The sequence below is a fragment of the Clinocottus analis genome, unplaced genomic scaffold (genome assembly GCF_023055335.1).
Source record: "Clinocottus analis isolate CAN_PGR_092001 unplaced genomic scaffold, fCliAna1.0.p SCAF_23, whole genome shotgun sequence".
NCBI classification, from domain to species: Eukaryota; Metazoa; Chordata; class Actinopteri; order Perciformes; family Cottidae; genus Clinocottus; species Clinocottus analis.
Genome location: NW_027175965.1, coordinates 7,287,123 through 7,309,968, shown reverse-complemented (window position 1 = coordinate 7,309,968; position 22,846 = coordinate 7,287,123). Strand labels below are relative to the sequence as shown.

General features: G+C 40.8%; 2 protein-coding genes across 2 annotated transcripts; one reads left to right on the top strand and one right to left on the bottom strand.

Moving 5' to 3' along the window:
• Positions 1-1,114: 1,114 nt before the first annotated feature.
• ptgs2b (prostaglandin-endoperoxide synthase 2b) lies at positions 1,115-5,193 on the bottom strand. Its single transcript, XM_068589648.1, has 10 exons — positions 5,132-5,193; positions 4,719-4,835; positions 4,479-4,622; positions 4,240-4,383; positions 3,754-3,935; positions 3,566-3,649; positions 3,220-3,466; positions 2,360-2,646; positions 2,120-2,267; positions 1,115-1,527 (listed from the first exon to the last, which is right to left on the bottom strand). The coding sequence occupies exons 1-10, from the start codon at positions 5,190-5,192 to the stop codon at positions 1,115-1,117; spliced, it is 1,827 nt and encodes a 608-aa protein (XP_068445749.1). The 5' UTR covers position 5,193.
• A 3,122-nt stretch (positions 5,194-8,315) lies between these two features.
• On the top strand, positions 8,316-22,217 carry pla2g4ab (phospholipase A2, group IVAb (cytosolic, calcium-dependent)). The gene is made up of 18 exons (XM_068589875.1): positions 8,316-8,432; positions 10,200-10,281; positions 10,839-10,987; positions 11,082-11,195; positions 11,548-11,585; positions 12,070-12,214; positions 13,640-13,776; positions 13,981-14,203; positions 14,414-14,528; positions 16,058-16,195; positions 16,269-16,358; positions 17,475-17,540; positions 18,035-18,165; positions 18,318-18,429; positions 18,552-18,736; positions 18,830-19,019; positions 20,441-20,598; positions 21,769-22,217. The coding sequence occupies exons 1-18, from the start codon at positions 8,415-8,417 to the stop codon at positions 21,928-21,930; spliced, it is 2,253 nt and encodes a 750-aa protein (XP_068445976.1). The 5' UTR covers positions 8,316-8,414; the 3' UTR covers positions 21,931-22,217.
• Positions 22,218-22,846: the final 629 nt, after the last annotated feature.

Sequence of the window (22,846 nt, the reverse complement as noted above, 5' to 3'; positions counted from 1 at the left end):
TCATTCCCCCACTTGGTCCAGAAGCACGAGATCAGGAACAAACCATTTTTGGAAAATACTGAACTTAAATCATCTAATCAATCAAAACTGAACATTAAGATCATTCATTTAGAACACGTCTCGTCCCATTATCCCCTTCACTGTGCTTATATAGGAACAATTAACAGCCGATTGCTCCTCGTAGACCAAACGATCGGCAAGAAAAAGTATCTTCATGAACTGGAAATCAAGGATCACCAAACACATCACACACTGGAAGAACTTCACGAAAGATTACGGGTTTCTGTGTATTGGCCAAACCTGTTGTCAATTAGTTTGTGTATATGTTTGTGTGGTGTGATGTTTGCGTTGTTGAGTGAAGCATGCGTGTCTACATGCAGATGTACCGGAGATGCGTGTGTGTTTAGGTGCGTGCATGTGTAAGTAGGAATGTGTTTGCGCTTGGAATCAGATTATCAGATTACAAATCAAAGAGATTTGTATTGTGAGTGACAAAATGAAAATTACAACATCGGCTGATTTCTGAGCTCCAGTTCCTCGGAGTATTTATTAGCATCAACATTGCAAGTCAATAGGCATTGAGAAGAAAACTTACAAATTGGTACACAGTACATAAGTATTTTAAGTCCTTAAAAATGAATCAACTGATCTACACTACGACAATGCAATTCTGAACAACTGAGTTCTTAATGCCAACCAGTAAAACAATACTGAAGTAGGAACATTGGGTCGAGAGAGTTACGATCAGTAAATTCACTTTTAACATTACTACTACACCGTTGTAAAACATTGGGACAATGGTACAATGTAATGAACATGAATGGATTAGTAGCAGTTGATTAGGAATGTAAAGTACGCTACTAAGTCGTTATGAACTGTAAACTAACCTTCAAGTATCAAGTTTCTGAGTGTCTGAGGTCATTACTGGAACAATAATTTATAATACAATGCATCTTTCAATAAATAAACACAACCACAGACTTTTTGTTCTCGAAAATTAAACAAAAAATACAACACATGACGTATAAAAATATTTAGTGTCTTAAATAGAATGCAATAAATACAAAAATAAATAGATAAATATCAAAAATATTCTTAGAAAATAAAAAATAAATTACAGCTCAGTAGTTCTTTCTTTCAAAATGACCGTGGGGTTGACGTCACTGTTGCCCGAGTGGGACGCGCTCGAGTTGATGGTCATGGACCCCGTGTCCTTGACGTCGGGTACAGAAAAGGACGCCACGGGACAGGGGCCCCGGACGTTATTGCACACGAGCCTCTGCAGGGACGCCGTGTTGACGATGTCGAAGCCCTCGCTGCCTCCGAACGTGCTCGGCTTCCAGTACTCCGGGGAGCAGATGGGGTTTCCCATCAAGCCCTTGAGGGAGAAAGGGGCCCCCATCTCCACCATGGTCTCGCCGAAGATTGCGTTGGACCTGGGCTTCTCCACCAACAGGCCCGGGTAGAGCTCCACAGCGTCCACGTGTCCGTAGAACTCCTCCAGTATCGCCGCCATTTCTGTCTCTCCTGAGCAACACAGAGGAGGACATAGTTTGAGTTATCTGGCTCCTGTCGCTCGCTCGGCAGCTGCGGCGCTTGCCGCTAGTCTAAATATGAGCTCAGTGTTGTGACGGATTCAAATCCAGCCCAAATAGTGGATCCGTGTGTGTGCTGGTTTTTCTTACAAGCACACAAACACAAGCCGGATCCTTTTCTCTCCTCATACATCACGCTTACTTTTTAATTAGCGTCAAATCCTCGTTGCTTATAAACTTCTCCTCTGGAGGAGGAGACCTCTGTTTATGTGTTGCTCTCTGTGATGACAATCTGCTTACGTTATCGCAAGACTAAAATGGACATCTGGTTCTCAGAGTCACAGAAATAAATTCCAAACCTCCACAGCTGCTGGACACTAAAACTAAGTCCATATCATTTCCCTTAATATATAGGTGAACTCTGACTTTGAGCTTAAGATCTGTGTCGTTCCTGACGATGCTATCAATGAAGCAGCAATATTTGGCCCGAGGCAACTCTTCCTTTCACTTCCAAATGAATCCTAATCCTCTCACATCATTGTTTCCACCTGCATGTACATGTTAGTTTTATGACTTTGTCTCACCTGTCATGTCTTGAAAAGAGCTGTAGGGCTTCATGGAGAAGCGTTTCCTGTACGCGTTCAGAGACTGGTAGCGCATTTTTCTGCTGTTTTCAATGGATTTTATGGCCACATACATGATAGGTCCTGGCACATTTCGGCCGCCGGCAACCTAAAAAAGAATGAACGGAGAGTTAGTAAATCAGCGTTAAAGCAACAGCGGCGTCACAAGCTGAATCTAGATGTCGCTCTGATAGTTCTTACCCGTCCAGCAATCTGATTGGTGAAGGATTCCACGAGGTTGCCGATGCCGTGCTCGGTGACTACGGAGGTGTTGAAGACGAACTCTTTGTAGCTGTAGTCTTTCTCCTCGATGTGGAAGCTGTCGGGCATCAGCGGGTGCCAATGGTACAAGGTGTTGAACTCGGACGCGATGCGGTTCTGGTACTGGAAGCGTTGGTTGAACAGCAGCTCGGGATCAAACTTGAGCTTGAAGTTATAGCCGCTCAAGTGCTGCACGTAGTCCTCGATCACAATCTTGATGGTCTCTCCTGCAGGACAAAAGAGGAAATGTTTATGTTTAGCAGATATTTTAAATGTTGGAAGTCCAGCTCCACCTTAAATGTGTTTGGCTTTTTGTAAGTTTAAGGAGAAACTTTAACTTTAGTGCACACACAATGAGAATTCATAAGACATCTTATCCAGCAGTTGATCTATGAATGCACAAATGTGTATTATTCAAAGGTTTCTGAATGTTTCGATGAGGAGGAAGATATAGATGTAAGACTTTTTAACCAGATGATTTGTTCTTCTGGAAAATCTATGACAAATAATTATTCAAGCAGTGTCTTTTTTATGTCTTAAAAAATGTTTGGTGGGCATCTTTAAATCATTCTGGTGACGAGTAATATTTCAAGTCATAAAATGAAAATCCAAACATATCCTCTTTCTAGTAAATCATGTTTCTTATGGTAGAGCTCGATTGCTCAACAGTGGTTGGTTGATCTTTAACCAAAGAAAAAGTACAACTTCCTCATTTCACAACTACCACTGTAACAACATCAAAAGTGTGTCACAAGCCTTTCTTGCCAGCGTTTTGGCTGAAATCTGAAACACAAACTCACCGATCAGAATGAGCCGTGTGGTCTGGAAGAGCCGCTCGTCGTCCCAGTCCGGGTGGACCTCCTTCAACACGTCGCACACTCGGTTGTGCTCTCGTAGCCAGATGGTGGCGTACATCATCAGACCGGGGACGAGGCCGAACGCCTCGTGGCCCACGGCGAAGCGGTGAGATTCGGGAACGTGGGGAGGGTAGTGCATGTCAACGCCCACCTCTTTGACTGTTGGGGGGTACACCTCTCCATCCAGGACCTGCAGAGTTGCGCAAGAGATGGAAGCAACTGTTAAGACACTCGTGGTCTGAAGCATTCAGCTGTTTAAACTACTGGCCATCAGTCCGCCTTCACGTACCTGATATTTAAGCTTGCCACCCTGTCTGAGTCGGAGCTTGTGTTGCCTCTCCATGCTGCCTCCATAGACGTGGTTGAGGTCCACCTGAAATCAAACACAACGCCATGAATACAAGTGACCCATTCGCAAATGTGCCGTCTCTTTTTCCTGACTAAAATCAGCCAGGGCTTGATATCTGCCGTGCTTACCCCGTGGCCTGTAGCCAGAGTGAAAGCAGGTCCTTTCTTCATATCAGATTTGAAGAATTGGTGAGTGAAATGCTGCGCGAAGAATGCAAACATCAAGCTGGTTCCTTGTGGATCCGGAATGAACTGCCGTCTCATGAAAAGCTTCTCAGCCAATAGCTTAGGATCAGGCAGCTCCTTTTTACCTGGGGGAAACAACAATACAGTAAGCATACAGCACTCACACACAGAACCAAGCCGGTGAAACTGAGATAAAACGGATCAACGGTGTTGATTTACTTTGACTTGTATGAAAAGCTACAACTGAGGTTAACTGTCATCGTAAACACGACCAATGTGGTTTAACGTTCTTTCGTTTTTTTCCTCGCTGGTGCAGGTTTTTCCAACATAAGAGACAATTTAAATGCGAGCGCTGCCGTTGACGTAATGAGGCCGAGCTCCTCTTGCTCAGCATCAAAAAATCTGAGAAAACTGGTTCTCCAAACTCACCTACTACTCCCATCGGGGTTGGGCATTCCTCTGGCACAGGGGGGAGGGTGCGCGTATAATAGGAAAGGTTGGAATATGCTTCCCAGCTTTTGTAACCATAATCTGCATTGAAGGTCGGAGGACTGTCAATCAAATGGGATCGAGCTAGAGTGAGGAAAAAACAAATATTCGTTACAAGTACTTTTCTACAAGCTGCAATACAGATGCCTCAAGGTGAAAATCCATCTAGAGACACTTACACGTCAGCACATATCTCATGATGGCGTCTCTGAAGAAGGAGATGGAGTTGATGATGTTCCAGAAGCCCTTGAAGTGGGTGAGGATGTAGTGGACAGTGTTTGGCGTTGGCTTCAGGGATATTTTGAGCCAGGTGAGGAATTCGGCTGCACAAACCAACAGGGAAAAAAGTTACGAATGTGCCCAAATGACCACAACAAATACACCCACGTTTGACATTCACCTGTGCCATTCATACTTACGCGTTGTGCAGTTGTGTCCTTGGTATCCTGTGCGTGTGCAATCACACTCGTAATTATCGGCTCCAAGTGCTGTGCACACGCCTCTGTTCTGACATGGCTCTGAACAACAAGGGTTACCTGTGACAGACAATGTTACTGAGTTACTGACAGTTCACTTCACAGGGAACAAATTCTAAAAGCTCTACAATATTAGTTCTGCTATAATGTAAGAAACATCTCAGCTATGACATCCTTGCATGGTGTTATAATATCCATTTCAGAGCCAAATGAAGACATTGCGTGTTTTTTAACTATCTTTTGATATACAGATATGCAACATTACAAAAAGTTAAAAACCAAATGCAAAACTTTTAGAGACCGAGTCCAACTTTTAAGTTGTAGCTTCTGTTTAATTCTCTGTTTCATCTACTCACCCCCTTCACAGACAAGGACACCCAGCGCCAAGAGGAAAACCGCAAATGTAAATCTGTACATAGTCCAAAGACTTTGTCGGCTCTCGTTTTTCTTTCCTTCTCTCTCTCTCTCTCTCTCTCTCCTTTGCGCCGCACTGGTGTCGCTGGCTAACAGTTTGAATGCCAACCTGCTCATTGGACCACCTTTATATGCAAGGAGAAGGGTGACGTCATACCGGCCGAAGTCGTCATAAGTGAGACAGACGCGGATATGAATGCGCCGACCACAGTAATACCTGAGCAATATTCCGTCTTTCTCAATATCCATTACTCTACATTTCTGATGATGGTGTTTTGTGTGTTTTTTTTTTGCACAAAGCTGACTGGCAACACGTTATTCTATTTCAAGAGAAAGTGATTTTAATGATTGTATCCGAAGTGCTACAGAATGCAGCTTTTTAAATATTAAAGATACAGTATCTTAATTAAAGAGACCACATTTCCACCAAAGAACTACTGAAATTCAAGATCGTGATATGATTTCTTGCAACGAAGGAAATATTGATAATATAAATCTTAAGTTTCTGTAGATGCTTTTCATATTCATGACTAGTGAAGTTCAGTTCTAGACCCATGGCAATACAGCTATCCAATGGCTGTGTATGTATTCATTAGAAAGTATACATATATGTCCTCTTAGAGATGAGGTAATGTAATTAAAATGATTAAATGTACTCTATGAAACCTAAAGAGCCACGGGAACATGTTGGCATCAATACCAGAGAATAGCTCTTATTCATTGTCTAAATTCAATATCACTTAAAATAACCCTTCTTCTTGAGAACACTGCAGGAATGGACACTTGTTAAATTATACTTGTGTTAAATCCAAAGGATCTTTTAATCAATGTTTAAAAAAGGACCAGCACACTAATAGAAATGGGAATATGTTACTAATATGTTTAATTTAAGCGTCATCACTCTGTCATAATCTAAGCAATTACCCCAAAAAAGTGTATTTCTCAATGCACCCAGTCTTTACGCGCCCTCACGTGGACACCATTGCGCACTAGTGCGTATGTCGGTTGAGTCAAAATCAGACACTAAAAGTTTTCCAGAACTGTTTCCTGTTCGTCATGTTTTTTTAAAACATACATTTCATATTGAGAGTTATTTTTAGTCTGCTGCGTCGTATTTTGTTTGATTTTCGCTCAATTTGTTACTGGAATTCAGCTGATTTCAGTGCGTGCTTCCCGAACCAATAGGCACCTCCTCCTTCTTCTGTTCTGCAGTGAAAGAACGATATTCTCAAGCATGACACAATTTCCAGGATTTGCTTGGTTAGGTAAGATACGGTTCCACTTGTGTTTCTTCATTTACAGTGTATGTTTCTGTGCAGATGGGTCAGACAGTTTGGAGAGGACGCGCCATGTCAGTAACAGTTTGTTTGTGAGCATTTCACTTCAGGCAACTCGGAGGACAAGGAAGCGCGCTATTGGCAACACTTACGGAGCAATAATACTTTTTTAATCCGACTGGCAACAGCTTATATTTAGTGCTTAATGTGGCAGACCGGAGTGAACAAATGCAGTTAGTTACCTCAAAAAAAAAAAAAAAAAAGCGAAGTCTCCGTCTTATTACAAATTTCTTTTATTTCCCTAGTTTTGTGTTTACAACATTGCAGATTGATAACTTTACGCTATGATATTGCTTTACATGGTGTGAGGCAATGCTGAATCATTCATTGCATGTTGCAAGTTCATGCCATCCAGCATCTTTAGATCTGACCTTATTCTGCCTTCAGGAAAAACTTGTTAACGAGGCCCAATAGGTTTGGGCGAGAGATAACCTGTCTTGATTTTGTTGTATTTCCTTTGAAAAATAGCAATCTGATTCATAGCAGTGATGCCTCTTTCCCTTTACTCTGACGCTTACTTTCTACATCTCATTGTACAGTTGGAATTTTACTGTATTTATTTAACCTTAATCCGACCAGAGATATACTTTTGCTCTATTCGGTCATTGCATCTGTTCACAACTTTGTCAATCAATATGTTCTTTAATGAATCCATTGTTTCTCTTTTAATTTGTGTGTTTTTTTATTCCAATGTGGGGTCCTGGGAGACCCTATAGTCAAAACTATACCCTATTCTGCCGATGCAGTTTGCCATTGTGTACTATTTAAAGTATTACACACTATGCAGCACACACAGATATCCTCATGTGTGCTGTCTATTTTCATTTGACACAATATGCAAATCAGCTGTAACATTCCTAAAAAAAAAAGTATCTGTGTTTTTTCTTCAGATGACATTCATTGTATAAAGTATAATGTTGTGAGAAGAAACACGTTCATAGTTTTGCTACGACGGTCGTTTCTACAGTAGTATATTCTCGGCTTCCTGAGTTGAGAGTCCTTTGACATAAAGTTAAATATGTTGGTGGTTGTTTTGCATTATTCACACATCTGAAAATCTACCGCAGTAGTGTGGAAGCCTGTGGGTTATGTTGGCACAGCGCTCCGCAGACTGCATGCACTCATTGTACGCTGCAGAACGAGGGCAGAGGGAACTGGCACTTCCAAAAGTTGGACCACTGGTGCAAACTACGTGACCGCCGCGAACACACACACTCCCTACGTGCTCTCAGTCCCCTCAGTAATGACACGTTTTGGTGAACAGCTGAGAAAAGGCTAGCTGACCTTGATACGCTATCACCAGCACTGACACAAATTCCTCATCAACAAATGTCCACTCATGTGTAAAGTGAACGCCTTGATGTTGCTAAAACTAATAATCTCACCACCTCTTCTGTATATGTGCCTATACCTGTACATACACAGACTTTACTGTAGTTTATACACACAGCATCTTTGGTGGGACGTATCGGTGACTGCATTTGAATGATGCAGTTCTTATTCACTTCCATCTTTTTCTTTCTTGCTCTCTACACATGCAAGTGGTGCACTTACATTCACACATACTTAAATGGTCGCTACTGGCCTAGTCTTCTTATCATGGGTTTGCGGTGCAGCACACTTCCTCTTGCTCCTGTCAAGATAGTTGTGAAGCAGCTTCGGCTGTTTTTAGATGGTTGCTCCTTCAAGAAGTTGATGGTGAAAAAAAGAAAAATGATAATCGTGTCTGTCCGCTAAAGCTGTTCTCCTTTCATTTACACTGATGGAAAACATTTATGTTTCAATTTCCAGGTTTCCAAATGCACCCGTTCTTGACTGAGACGTTCTGAGTTGAAAGTTCACATCTTGACGAAGGTTTTCCTGCGATTTACTCGCCTGACAACGCACAATGGCTTCCAATATAATCGTGAGTATTGACATGTTCAGCAAAACCCAGCCAAGAGATTCCAGTGGTTTCAATCACGGTCCAAATCCCTCAGGGCTTACCTTATTGTTTTTTTTAGACTAGTACAGTAGAATGAATTTCACTTTTATTGAGAAAAACCTCAACAGCAAAGTCTTTTCATGATCACAGCAGCAGGCGACGATGGTTAACGTGGGTTGTTTGAAGCAGCAAAGAATAGCAGAAGATGATCTGTGTGAGATCTGCATTCTCAGCCCTGAATGACAATTTCACATCTGTTAAAAGACCCACAACACTTTCTGCTTTAAAGACTTGTAAATGGAGGGTTGCAACCAAAGGATAAAGGTTATGCAACAGTCAATCACACACAATCATCCACTTGTGTCCCTTATGAATAGACACTCCTTCACTTCTCAGTGAACACCAGATGTTAAGATTTCTTTAGAAAGCCAGAGTTCTGACGACTGCCTATGAGAAAAAATACACAGCACAAAAATCCAAAACAATGTTTTTAATCATGTGAGTTGACTGATGATATCTGCGAAGGAAGGATAAAGCAGCATTGTTTAGAGATTAATGACGTCCAACAGTCTGTACTTGCTTATCTCGTCTTTTTCAATATTTAAAATTTCAAGGTGACCTTTGTACTTTGTTTAAATACAGCACACAAGTTACAGGGTAATTTCATTTTAGGAATCACGGACCGACAACATACTTATTATGGTACACACCGGTACTTAAATGGAGAAAAACAAGACTATGGAAGATACTCGTTTCCTTCCAGTTTCAGTGATCAGAAACCTGCAGTTTGGCAAAAATATTATTGTCTTAGTTGTTGAAAAATGTATGAAGTAAATTGATTATGTTCACAAAACCAATGTTGGAGTACAGAAATGTAGTTTTGGATTAGGAAACTCTGAAAGAACGAGTACAAATCTAGTGAACTAATAAATGACATGCTAATAATTTATGAAGTACGGCAATATACTTGATGTACTATTTATGTTCTGGGATTGACTACATTGCAAGTTTCTCATAGAATAAAAACATACGTTTGCCGTTTCTTGAAGGCCAATTAAACATTTTTTTTTCTTTATCAGGCAAAAATTAAAAAAATAGCCCTTCAGCATATCGTCACAAAAAAGAGACTTCTGCAGCTCCTCTTAGCTCTGTTATTGGGCTTTAAAAAAATCTAGCTCATGCCTGAAGACTGTAGCCAATCACAGTTCATCTCAGTGAGGGGGCGTTCCTATTGGCTGCTCTACAAATGCAGATGTGTGTGCACGTCCCTACAGATGATGTAAACTTGATTCATTGGCAGAAAGTCTTTCAGAAAAATTGCCTACTCTGCAAAGCAATCCACAAAAGGGAAGATTGCGGTTTTGTCGGCCTCCAGTTGGATCCTGATCTTGTTGTTCCATGTGGTCGGAGGGGCGTAGGACAAAGAAGAGAGGGGAGCTGAAGGAAGAGAGCTGTAGTTTCAAGTCTTGGAGCTTTTTAGTTTCCTGAAAACTGCCGACCCCAGGTTTAAAGTTTCACCAACAGGAAATGTTGCCGGAACTGCCAGTTAATGCCATTAGTGTCCTTCTTCCCGCACCTGTTCTCAGTGACACAGGAATCTGTAGGGAACCTGCCGGCATCCCATTTCTTACCATACCATACAGCATTTCTGTATGATATACGGTTTATGCGCCGACTGACTTGTGTGGAGGGATCCTCCCACATGACTCATGAGACAATTACCTGAACTAAATGAATGTTGCATTGCAGGTGGACCAGCAGTTTTCTCACAAATTCACGGTGACGGTGGCTCGAGCCGAGAATGTCACCAAGGGAGCGCTGGGCGACCTGTGTGAGTTTTTTGGAATTGTTTCTCTCTACGCGGACTTGACTTTTTCATTAAAAAAAACAATACAAATGTACATATGATTAGGATTTTGCTATTAACCCGTAGAAAACTGTGGAACCAATTTTCTACTGTGTTTGTGTCGTCGTAGGAACCCTAAATTGATTACAATACTTGTGTTTATTGTATGTATTTGTTCAGCAAAAAAAAATGTATGTCTGTAAAAACAATCATCTCAAAATCCAGCATGATATGAGCCAGATTCCCCAAAAATGCCTCCTGGAGCGGTCAACAAGACACCTTTTTGGAAAGAGTAAGACCTAAAGAATCAGAATCTGCAACAAAAATCACAGTAAAACAAAGTCTTGGCCTGTTACGAAGGAGTTTTAGTCAAAAAACTGTGTCGTTCAGTTCAAAAATGGAAAAATATTACGTATTTTATGCTTAAAGATGGTCTGAATGGGGCATGCTGGCACTTAAAATTGGTGCAGGAGGATTTTCGCACACGGTTTCCAAAAGGTTAAGTAACATTGTTGAATTTGTGTGTGTGTGTGTGTGTGCAGTGGACACTCCAGATCCATACGTGGAGCTGTTCATCCCAACAGCCCCAGAGAGCAGAAAGAGGACCAAGCACATAGACAACGACATCAACCCGAAATGGAACGAAACCTTTACCTTCATATTAGATCCCAACCAGCAGAATGTCCTGAAGGTTAAGATCTGCATTTATTGAATGAACCAGATTTAAACATATCTGCTGTAAATAACTACTCATTTAACTGACTTATGATGTTTATTCCAATCAGTTAACGTTAATGGACGCCAACTATGTGATGGATGAGACGCTTGGGACCGCGACCTATGACATCACGAAGCTCAGCATGGGCCAGACAAAGATAGAGCCTTTCCTCATTGGCAAAGTAAGAAAAATACTCTTTAAAATACTTTTTATTACTGTTTATTTATATAATTAATTTTACTAAGTGTCTCTCGTGGGAATTTCCCCACTGCGGGACTAAAAAATGGTTATCTTATCTTATTTCATCTTATCTTAAACTCTATGTGAACAAAGACTAGAATGTGCCAGCAGAATAACTCTTGACTTTTTTTGGTGTTGATTGATTTGAATAGATTAAGGATGAAGCGATTCATGACATTTATATTTAAATAATGCAGTAATTTAATAAATGATGATACAAATATTTACACAAATTAACCAATCTAGCTAGTTCTTTACTGGACAATAACCACTCATTAAATTGTTTTCGACAGGTAACCAAAGTTTACTTAGAGATGTTACTGGAGTTCTGGTATGTATTCCCTTTGAAATCTAAAAAAATGTCTTTAGTGTATACAAATCTGTACGGGTGCAACAATACAGAGGAATTTAGGAATATGCAGGAATAGAAACTTGCAAAGGAATTAACACAGAAAAGTGTCGAAACTAAATTTAGCACTTATAGCAACAGGATACTTGTGCAAGCTGACACCAGGTTAAAATGCATCCTAATTCCTGTGGCATCACTACACACGCTTGAGTGGGAGGATTTTGGAAATGCCAAACGTGTTTGAAGAGTTTCTTGTAATGAGAAGGAATTATGACAAGCAGCAAAAGGGTGTTGTTTATCAGTCGATGTGTGTTTCACACCAGACCAACCCAGATTTCAACATCATCAGTAGTATCACACAGACGGAGAGATCGTATCATTTCTCTGCCTCTCAGGAGGAAATGTTAAACACAAGCTATTGTTTAAATTCCCACAATCATGTTTTATTGTTTGTTTGTTGCTACAGTACCAAACTGGACCTGCGGTTCAGCCTGGCCCTGTGTGACAAAGAGAAGCAGTTCAGACAGACCCGCAGAGAGAGAGTGATGCTGGGCATCAAGAAGCTGCTCGACATGGAGAAGCCTTGTTTCCTCCCGAGCTCTCCAGAGGAGGTGGGAACACAGCAAACTCAAGTTTCAACACAGCGTTAACATTGCAACTGTTTGCATTTCAAACTTAAATTACATGTGTGTCCATCTGGGAGGTGAAAGTTTCATTTATTCAAGCACTCACTTCACCATCAGTTTGAACTTCACTACATATAACGCTTGATTAGCAACATTCATGTTTAAATTCATGAAATAAGAGGCCACTGAGTGTCCTACTGTGTTTTATTCAATTACATTATTGTGAAGTTTCAGCAAACATGCTTATTTAATTTAGCCAATCTTATTTGCTTCTCTGTATTATTATTGCTAATTGTTTCCTAAAGCTGTAGCTTTATATTTACAAAGTTTTAAACCGTCCCACTAACAAAGTCGTGATAATGAAGTGAGGTCTGAGAGCTCCAGCCCACAGCTGCACTCACAGTGTCTACCTTTTCTGTGCAATGTTGTATCTAAAATACGTTTTTATGTCGTCTCTGTTCACCTGAACGCTATGCTGTGAGTTGCTGCTACTTCTGCTATTTTAAGAGCATTTTAAAAGCCGCACCTCCACCACTTGTATGCTCTGAATCTACTTTCCCCAAAGGGAATGTTAACGTCATCCCTCCCTGTTTTGCCACACTGTTTTGTGAGTCAGGACCTATAGATGCTCAATACCTATGCTGTCCATATTTTACACTTGCGTCATAATTCATTCCACATGAGTTAGTGAGCTTAAACCGATGTAGCGTCTTAACATGACACATTTTTATATAAAGAAATGATTGGTTTGATATGCTCTCATTGAACAGATTCATTGGCATGATGCGTAGCACATCAATAATCTGACAAATCTTTAAGATGTATTGTAATAAGACTTGTCAAAAACTGTGATGTTTTCTCAGCTTAAAATAACACAAAGACATTCCTCCCACTGCGAAGCAAACCATACAGTAAGCCTCATAAAACTGCAAGTTCTGCTCCCCTGCTAAGAGCCAAGCTCAGTTTCATTTTTTTTGTTGGTGACGCCCTTGAGCCTGGCTGTAATCTGCTCATGTATTCAAAATGTGCCGAAAGCTCCATTGGAATGAGATAACCAGCTACTGCGCCGCTACGCTACAACACTTCCCTATCCAGGATGACCCCTGTGTAAATATTCAGAGCGGAGACAAACACAGACTGCAGAAAGGAAGCAATGTTGCACAATGAGAATTCTGAAATAGTTGAAAATCTGAAAGCACAAATGAAAAAATGTTGCAAAAGTGTGATGCAACGGGCAACCTCGCTGTGTGGAGGCACAGGAGGGAAGTTGCTCAATGTGAAAGAATGAGAATGAATGTAAGACGGTGTAGTCTGTAATTATGTGATTAAGCATGCTTTTGTCTTCTTCCTCCTCACATAATGACTGTCTCCTCATATGTATGCGTGTGTGTGTGTGTGTGTGTGTTTTAGGTGCCGGTGATAGCCATAGCGGGCTCAGGAGGCGGTTTCCGTGCCATGGTTGCCTTCTCGGGTGTGATGAAAGCCCTGTATGAGTCTGGGGTCCTAGATTGTGCAACATATGTTGCTGGACTCTCTGGATCTACATGGTCAGTTTGTATTTCTCCTCATTTATTTACACCTTCTCGTTCCTTTACCTCTTTTCTTTCTAAAAGACTCTTTTGTAAAAAGCTGTGATATTTTGTCAGTATCTATTCATTGATTGTCTTTTAACATTTTACATTACATTGATATTTCTACAATGTTTCTTTTTTTAATTAATTTAAATGTGTTTTTTTTTTTTATCCCTAAAGGTACATGTCCACTCTATACTCCCATCCAGAGTTTCCAAATAAGGGCCCTAAGGAGATCAATGCAGAGCTGATGAAGAGAGTTAGCAGTAATCCCCTTAAGCTGTTGCTGCCTCAACACATCACCAACTACATCCAGGCCCTCTGGACCAAAAAGGCTTCAGGGCAGCCTGTTACCTTTACTGATATCTTTGGTATGCTCATAGGAGAGACCCTTATACCTGCGGTAAGAACCGCCTTGCAGCTGTTGTTATTAGAACAATCTTCATGTTTAATTTCCTCTCTATTATTTGAAGTGACATCCCGAACATGCCTTATTGAAGCTTTTTATTGCTCTGTTTCTTCCCCTTCATTTTTTTTAACTTAACCATGACAAACACAACACCAACTACTGTTTGCATGTTTATCATTCAAAGACTGTGTTCTCTCCCACCAGAGGATGGACATCAAACTGAGCGACATCCAGGAGAAGATAAACCAGGCCCAGTGTCCTCTTCCTCTCTTCACGTGTCTGCATGTCAAGCCAGATGTTTCAGAGCTCATGTTTGCAGGTAAATGTCTGCCCTTTTTTGTAAATATGCATGTGCCTTTTTGTTATATGGTGTGTTGCATGCACACCATGTCCCTCAGAGAACTATTGTATACCCACAATTAATATTTTTAGATGCTCAGATGTGTTTAACCACATGCCAAACCCCAAGCATTTCTTATTTCCTTATAATGCTGCTCTGCCGCGCCACAAGTCACAATGTGTCATGACGAGCTAATGACAGCTCTGTAGTGCTATATAGCAACTGTGCTATATCATGGAACTGAGGCCGTATAGACTCTGAGTTAGTCCCCTGTTGTACTTCCTCGTTGCAGGCTGCATAGCAACTGTACACTACGCTCCAATTGAGCAAACCTCTGAACAGGAAGTACAATAAAGGAGCAGCAAAAAGTGTCTCCAGTGATCTGAGACAGATCATTAATATAGCAGCAAACAACTATTCGCTGTGTAAATATACAGTAATGTCTACCTGAGCAGAGAATGAAGTCACTCTCCCTCTGTTGTAATCTGAGTTTCTGTGCTACGTTCACGTTGTCCGTCCGGTCATGCGTGCATGTTAGTGCAGGTGAGACCCATAATGGCGTACAGACCCACGGCGTCATTGTATAACATAGCATAACGTCCACCTTTCCTTTCCACCTCAGGTAAACACTGTTTGCTCTGTCAGCACGGTTGCCATTGTTTGCACTGTTCGCTAGCTAGGTTTACTGCGAGCTAGCTAGGTTTACTGTGACCTGTTGTTGTTTAAATGCTGCTCTTACAGTATCATTGTTTCTTAATTTCATGTTCAAAGAATGACAAAGACATTTGTTTAAAACTGTGTCTGTTTCAAACACAAAGAAAAGAATCCTGATTAAAAATAAACTGTGAGAGTAAAGACGTATGAAACATGTCTGCCACAAAATTGTGAGTTGATGAAGCAGATGAATCTGCAAAGACTGGGAGGAGATGGGGAAGTCGAGGGTGCGTAACAGCAGCGTGAACGTACTGAAGGTGGAGAGACAATCATATTTAAAAATAGACAACAGCGAGATGATACGCTAATTATGCAATTGTTTTGCTGTGCTATTGGATAGAAGAGACCAGCTGATTGGAAACAGCTAATATGTTGATTGACAGCCCCGAACAATGACAGCGAGGAAAGTATGAGTGAGCTTGCGTGAGAGAAGTGAATAGAAGTAGATGAATGTGAAATTAACTACAAGTCTAGGTATGCAAAAGTATAGTCTTTCTGACTGAGGCTTTTATTGACAGAATAACCACTTTGACCTTATTGACTATGACTCCTATTCTCTGTGTTCATATTGTGCACGAATCCTGTGTCTGAAAGTGCCTGTCTCCTCCCAGGCTGCCAAAAGAGGTTTTTTTTTTTAGATTAAATGATTCAGTGTGAGCATAAGATTTTTTAAATTTGTATTTTTATCAACTTTACATGCATTGGAATACTAGCGTACAAACTCACATGGAGCGATGTATTAGTGAGTGACAGGTACGTTTCTGTTACATTAACGCTGAGGCTTCAACCTGCAGACTGGGTGGAGTTCAGTCCGTATGAAATCGGGATGGCAAAGTACGGCACCTTCATGACCCCGGACTTGTTTGGAAGCAAGTTCTTCTTGGGAACCGTTGTCAAGAAATACGAGGAGAACCCGCTCCATTTTCTGATGGGTGAGAAAAAAGTTAACGTCTAAAACAGTACGGCCAGTTTCCAATCGTGAACCTAATAACGGTGTGTTTTCAGGCGTGTGGGGCAGCGCCTTCTCCATTCTGTTCAACAGGGTCCTGGGAGTCAAAGACACGGTTGGGGGCAGCACGATGGAGGAGGAGTTAGGTAATCTTTATGTTTCTCTTTCCTCGATGCTTTGTTCTGCGCTGCACTATTCAGGTTCAGTGCAAATCACTTCATTTATTCTGTGATTGAGCAATTTCACCACCAGGTCAATTCAGTAGTTGTTCGGGGAGCTTTTGTGTCACATGATCTTCATCGGCAGATCGACCTTGCTCAGTTTTTATGAAACTGCAGATGTTCAAATTTCCATTTTTCAAAGTACATCTGTGTGGTTTATTTGATGGAGCGTGTGAAACAGACAATAGTTTAAGAACAACCTCTAAATGAGCCGATCATTGAGACCAAGCAAGACAATTAACAATCAATAAATAAAAACATTACCCACACATTTAAGATAATACAACTATTGAAAAGTATTCTATCTATATTTATGTTAATTAAAAGCATATTTACAGACAGATGTACTGTAATTAATTACTACATTGAAGAAAATGTATTTCCAGTGTCCTAAATATAATTAAAATGTCTATCCTCATTGTTCTCTACGTGACAATACATTTAAAAATCGTGGATCTTAAAACATGCCCTGAACAAATTCTGAAATATGTGTTTAGTCATGGCTACTTTGTTATGTGTAAGTGAGTGAGGTGTTTTTCCCCAGAAGATTATAAAATAACTTCTATAGTGCAACCGTCCCCTGAAACTGACACTCAGTCGAGCCTGAGAGCCTCTATTGTTGTCTGTATCTTCTTTCTTTTCAAGGAATGGTTTTCACACACCTGTAGGTATCCTCACACGTTTAAAAATAGCCAACCTAAAAAGATCTCACGAGATAACAAAAATGTGTGGCATGTGTGTGTTTTTGTGATGTTACCACAACAGCGGGAAGGAAGCTTTTCTGTGACAATTCAGACAGCCGATCGAATGGTTTGTTGAGCTTGATTTCATTTGTTTGGGGTGACCTTTAAATATTACGTCAGCAGTACAACCACACAGTTTAAGAATGCTGTGTCGGGTGTGTTGTATTATTCTGAGGACTTGTTTGACAGAGATAAACAATCAGCGTAACTAATCCACAGCATTCGGTCAGGTTCAGTGTTGATATATGAATGAATAAAAGAAACATGTGTTAAACCTGACGTGTCTTGTGTCTTACAGAGCAGATCAAACCACAGCACATTGTCGGAGAAGACAGCCTGGACAATGAAGACGAGCCGCGTAAAGGTGACGTGCATGATTCATTGTGCATTGTGATCACATTTGTTTCACCGCAATTGATATGTGTGTGACAGGCTTTTGTCCCAAATGTATTTTCTTTGGAGAGAGAATCTTTTTTTTTTTCTTTGAAGAGGGCATAAAAAAACACTTGAATACTCTCTTAAAACCTTTAAAATACTGTCACCTTTTAATTTAAAATGGTTCTATTTTACTTTTGACACATCCAGCATCTACAGAATAACTATACAATTCATTTAAAGCCATGCTTCTGTCTATGTATTGAATGCAAGTCCAATATTCATTATCTTTTTAGTTAGTGGAATGGAAATATCTGATTCTTCATCAGCTAAATGATTTGAGTGAAATAGATAAAAATCCATTTTCCTACATTTGGTTATTTGATTCTTCTTAACTATACATCACGTACATGTATTGCAGGTAATTCGGAGCCACATAATTTGATCTGACAGTGTTTTCTCTGTCATTATTCTGGTGCTCAGGTGGGACAGAGAACCAGAAGGCAGAAGAGGAGTACTTTCGCTCTGCTCAGGCGAGCTGGGTTCAACGAATGTTCACATCGCTCTTCAGTGACTCATCCTTATTCAACACGAGGGAGGGCCGAGCCGGGAAGGTAACTCTATATGTTCATCCCTGAAACCATGAAGTTATGTCACACTTCTTACAAAATACCGCACATGCTCTTGCTGTATTCTCAGTTCAGTTTTTTCCCCTGTATTAGAATCCCCAATAATCTTTCGCTCTCTAATCTCACCATGTTGCCAGGTGCATAATTTCATGCTGGGCTTGAACCTGAACACCAGCTTCCCGTTCGCTCCGGGCAGTGAGATCGCGTGCAATGTCACCACACCTGAAGACGAGGTGGACGCCGTCACAGGTAAGAAAAAGGGTCACAATTAACTTCCATTAATTCCACAGTTCAATCAATTGGCTGACTCATTGTTTGATTTCCAAATCATTTCCCCGCATCATTTATTTGATTTAGTGTGATTTTCTCAGACCCAGATGAGTTCAATCGTATCTACGAGCCTCTAGACGTGAAGAGCAAGAAGATCCACGTGGTGGACAGCGGCCTGACCTACAACCTTCCCTACCCTCTCCTTCTGCGGCTGCAGCGCGGCGTCAACCTCATCATCTCCTTTGACTTTTCTGCGCGACCCAGCGACTCCAGCCCCCCGTTTAAGGTCCAAGTCTTCATCCTTTTCGTTGTGAATTGCGGGGAAAAAAAAATCATACAGCAGACAGGAAATCGTGAACATGTTTTTTTCTGACCACAGGAGCTCCTGCTAGCAGAAAAGTGGGCTCGAATGAACAAGCTTCCATTCCCCAAAATCGACCCCAAAGTCTTTGACCGCGAGGGCCTGAAGGAATGCTACGTCTTTAAACCGGAAAAAGGCAAAAAGAACTGCCCAACCATCATCCACTTTGTCCTGGTCAACATCAACTTCAGGACGTTCAAGGCACCTGGTAAGTGTGCGCAGAAGGTGGCGCTTTCCACAGCATGTGTGGAGAGTAAAACATGCCTTTGTATTGTTCTATTGCTGCTGTTTCAGGGTCACGGCACATGAGGCATCTCTTCCCCGAAATTGCACACTGTAATTTAGCTATAGTCAGTCTGCAGCAGATGGTTTTTTTTTATGTTCGGCCAAAAGTTGGCCCCCTCATTTGAATGACCCCATTAAAGGTCTCTGCTCCTTGTCTGCCTTTAAGCACACCAGCAGTTTACTGTGTCTGCGTGTGCGTGTGTGTGCATGCACAGACGTGGACGTGGAAGTGTGTTCAGGGTTTTACTGGCCGCTCCTTTGATTGATGGTTCCCGCTGGAGCCAGGTGCTGGTAGGAAATCTCTCGTTCTCGTGGGAGAACGCTGTGTAAACAGACTCTATAACATGAGCCATTGAAAGACACACACTCTCCACTGCTCCATCTTTACATACACTAAGACATCAGCCCACATACTTCTGCTGTCTGTTTATGGACGTAACATAAGCTTTTTGCACTCAAACCCAACAGTCCACATGCCATACATGGACTTTCCTTTTGAAGAAGTTATTCAGGCCATCATGAAGTTGGTTCACTACTGTATGCATGGATTTTTTCAAACCATTACTTTTTCCTGCATTTACAATAAAAGCCAAATCGATTTTACGTTTTCTTTCAAAAAAAAGTCATGAATGGAAGAAGCTACTTTGAATATTGAGCGGCAGAGTTTATTTACGACTTCAGAAATAGTTAATAAGATACTACTGAGAACACTTCAGTAGTAAATCTACATTTTTCAAACTATTTTATATGGATAATGGGATGAACAAAGAACTTCCTTTCATTGTTAATGTTCATTGGCTGGTGGTTTTGGCTAGAAAGAGAATATGCAAATTAATGTAAATATTTTATTCATCAGAATATATTGGTAAATGTGAGGCACCAGTATCTATTTAGAGGAATATTATGTTATATAGTTGACAAAACAAACTCATCTTGTAGTATTTCTTTTTTTTTTTTAGGTTTAATTATTTCTCTGTCTTGTGAGATTCATCAGCAGACGGGGTTTGCACATATTTCCATTTGTCTTACCACTTAAAAGACTTTTTAATTCTTGGTGGTTTAAACATTTCTATGTATATTGTTGGGCTCGTCAATCAAGGAGAGGTCCACAAAGTACGAAGACAAATTATACTTCCACAACTCTGTGACAAACAGAAAAACTTCATCTGCTGAAGAATTTCATGTGAAATTGGCTTCAGAAAGGCTTTTTAACAGACGTTGAAAAGACATATCCATGTTGAATTGTCAACATTTATCTGATCTTTTGTCCCTAATCAAGTCTCTTCATGCCAGTGGACCAGATTTGGTGGATTGATTTCCTTCATTTGTTTCTCGTACTTCCAGGTGTTCCCAGAGTGACAGAGTCGGAGAAGGAATTTGCTGATTTTGACATCTTCGACGATCCCGAGTCACCATTCTCCACTTTTAACTTCCAGTACTCCAACGAGGCCTTCACCCGACTCCATGACCTCATGGAGTTCAACACTCTTAACAACCTGGAGGTTGGTTTTTGTCCTCGTAGTTTACAAAAGGTGTTTTCACATGAGACACTAAATACTGCAGTTTGGAAAACTTAAGCTCATGAGGGGGTTCAAAGGAGATTCAGGGGTTTATTACATTGAATGGCATGCCATTCAGAGTAGTCATTAGGGAGGTTTTTCATTTTTGTTTGTCACTATACAAATGTTAGTTTGTTGTGCAACATCAAAACTTCAAAATCCCCTAGGCCTTAAAGACCGGATACGACAAGTTAGGTCTTGTTCACAGAAGGTGTGTCACTGCGTCTGGTCAGACTGACTTTCACTCACTGTACCTGAGTCACTTCCGTGTGACGCAATGTAGTTTTTTTTATTTCACTGTAAGGTCAGCTCATTCATACTAATAATTACTGTCAACAGTTTTACATCGTAGTCTTTGATCTTTGTAACATTGTTGGCTGTAGTCTTTTATCTTTGCAACATTGTAGTCTTCATTGCATTGTAGTCTTTGCAACATTGTTATCTGTAGCCGTTATAACTTCTAACATTGTAGTCTTTGTATCGTTTGACTTGGGATGCATGGCACTGTGCTCTTTGTAACATTGTCATCTGTAGCTTATATAACATTGTAGTCTTTGTGACATTGTTATCTGTCGTCTTTGCAACATTGTTATCTGACATTCAATATATTTTTGAACTAATTTTGCGCGACAGCAGGCTGACTTTTGGTATGCAGCCATTTTTGGTTCCTCATTACTGATGAGAACCACTTATAGTTTTAACAGCTCTAGTGTGACACTTACAAAGACTTACAAAGATGTCATTCAGGCATGTGAGACTTCCAGCTCTAACAATGCAGGTTGGGTTGGTTATCTTCAGAAACAAGCAATGTTTGGTTTGAAATATTATCCGCTTGAAAAACCCAGCCACTTATTTTTTCCAATGAGAGCACTCTTTCCAAAAGTCACTGTATCTCGCAAGATACTTTATCAAAGCATTTAATTAATGGATTGCTGTCAGGACGGGATTTGAATTTCAACTTCTTTTAACATTTTAAAAATAAATGTATGTTTTTGAAGAAGATTACCAATCCTAATTCAATGGATTCGAGATAACACATGTTTTCTTCATGGTGAATATTTCGTAATGCAGTACGGCCTTGTGGATTTAATCCCTGTATTTGTCCTCCTGCAGGTGATTAAAGAAGCCATCAAGGATTGCATTGTGTCCCGAAAGGAGAATCCCTCATGCCTCTCGCGTCCCTTCTCCCTCAGTGCGATCCCGAACAAGAGGTTTCTCAACAAAAGAGATTCTCGGGCAAAACCCTGGAACCTTTTGGGAAAGGACAACCAGTAGCCTGATCTAAGACTTTGGATATAGCGAACTTTTAGTCTTGAAGAAAAGTGTTTTCTTTTTGGAAAATGCTCCGATGGTGATCTATTTCCTGTACACTTTGAATCAAACTTAAACTGTTGTAAAGAACTATAGTGTTTACTGATTAAAGCCTTATGATTGCATTAATATACAACAATGCAGTGAGCATTTTCATCTGGCTTTATTTTGGGGGAAACTGTTGGCGTTTGTTGACCACTAACAGCTGGATGTTCCTGCTGGCAGCGTGAAAGACAGATGTTGAGAATCAACACTTACTAAACACTGCAGAGTGACTGAATTGTTGCAGCTAACGCCTAGCACCGTCACACACAACCGGAGAGTGGGTCCTTAGTTCTTCATAAGTGAAAGAAATGTCCACTTCAGATGTATATGTGTTCATTCACTTCGCTGAAATGCATCATGTGAATTTTTCCGGTTGCAACATTCCCAGTTCATATGGACGCCTCTTGGTTTTTTTTATGCTGCCGAGAGCAGAGCCGCATTTGCATCTGTACTCTGACTCAGCCGTGTCTAAATATAGCTTGGAGCTGTGTGAATGCACATCTGAACCGGTAACTGTTTGTCAGTTGAACTATTTACATCTTGACTACAGAAAATGCAAATCCCCATGTTTTTATTTAATTGTTTTGCTCACTGGATGGCTGGTCTGAACATGTCATACTTTTTTACAAACATGGATCAGGAGTTTGTAACCATTGGTTTTGTTTGATGGCAACTCCTAAGCACGCCATGTGCACCCCCTGTGGGTACCTCAAACATCTCAATGATGCGTACCCACCTACAAGGAAGGAGCACTCCCTGCTTCCTACTAGGGAGTGTCTTCATATGAAAGCCACCATTTTGTAAAAACAAAACTCGGTGCCATAGAAACATCCCC

Excerpts from the sequence above, each read along its gene's own strand:
- ptgs2b (XM_068589648.1), bottom strand. The coding sequence starts at position 5,192 with ATGTACAGATTTACATTTGCGGTTTTCCTCTTGGCGCTGGGTGTCCTT. Across the intron at positions 4,836-5,131 it reads TGTCCTTGTCTGTGAAGGGG|GTAACCCTTGTTGTTCAGAG; the intron begins GTGAGTAGATGA and ends TGTCTGTCACAG. Across the intron at positions 3,467-3,565 it reads GTGGCAAGCTTAAATATCAG|GTCCTGGATGGAGAGGTGTA; the intron begins GTACGTGAAGGC and ends GCAACTCTGCAG.
- pla2g4ab (XM_068589875.1), top strand. Across the intron at positions 11,586-12,069 it reads GAGATGTTACTGGAGTTCTG|TACCAAACTGGACCTGCGGT; the intron begins GTATGTATTCCC and ends TTGTTGCTACAG. Across the intron at positions 18,430-18,551 it reads CGAGGTGGACGCCGTCACAG|ACCCAGATGAGTTCAATCGT; the intron begins GTAAGAAAAAGG and ends TGATTTTCTCAG.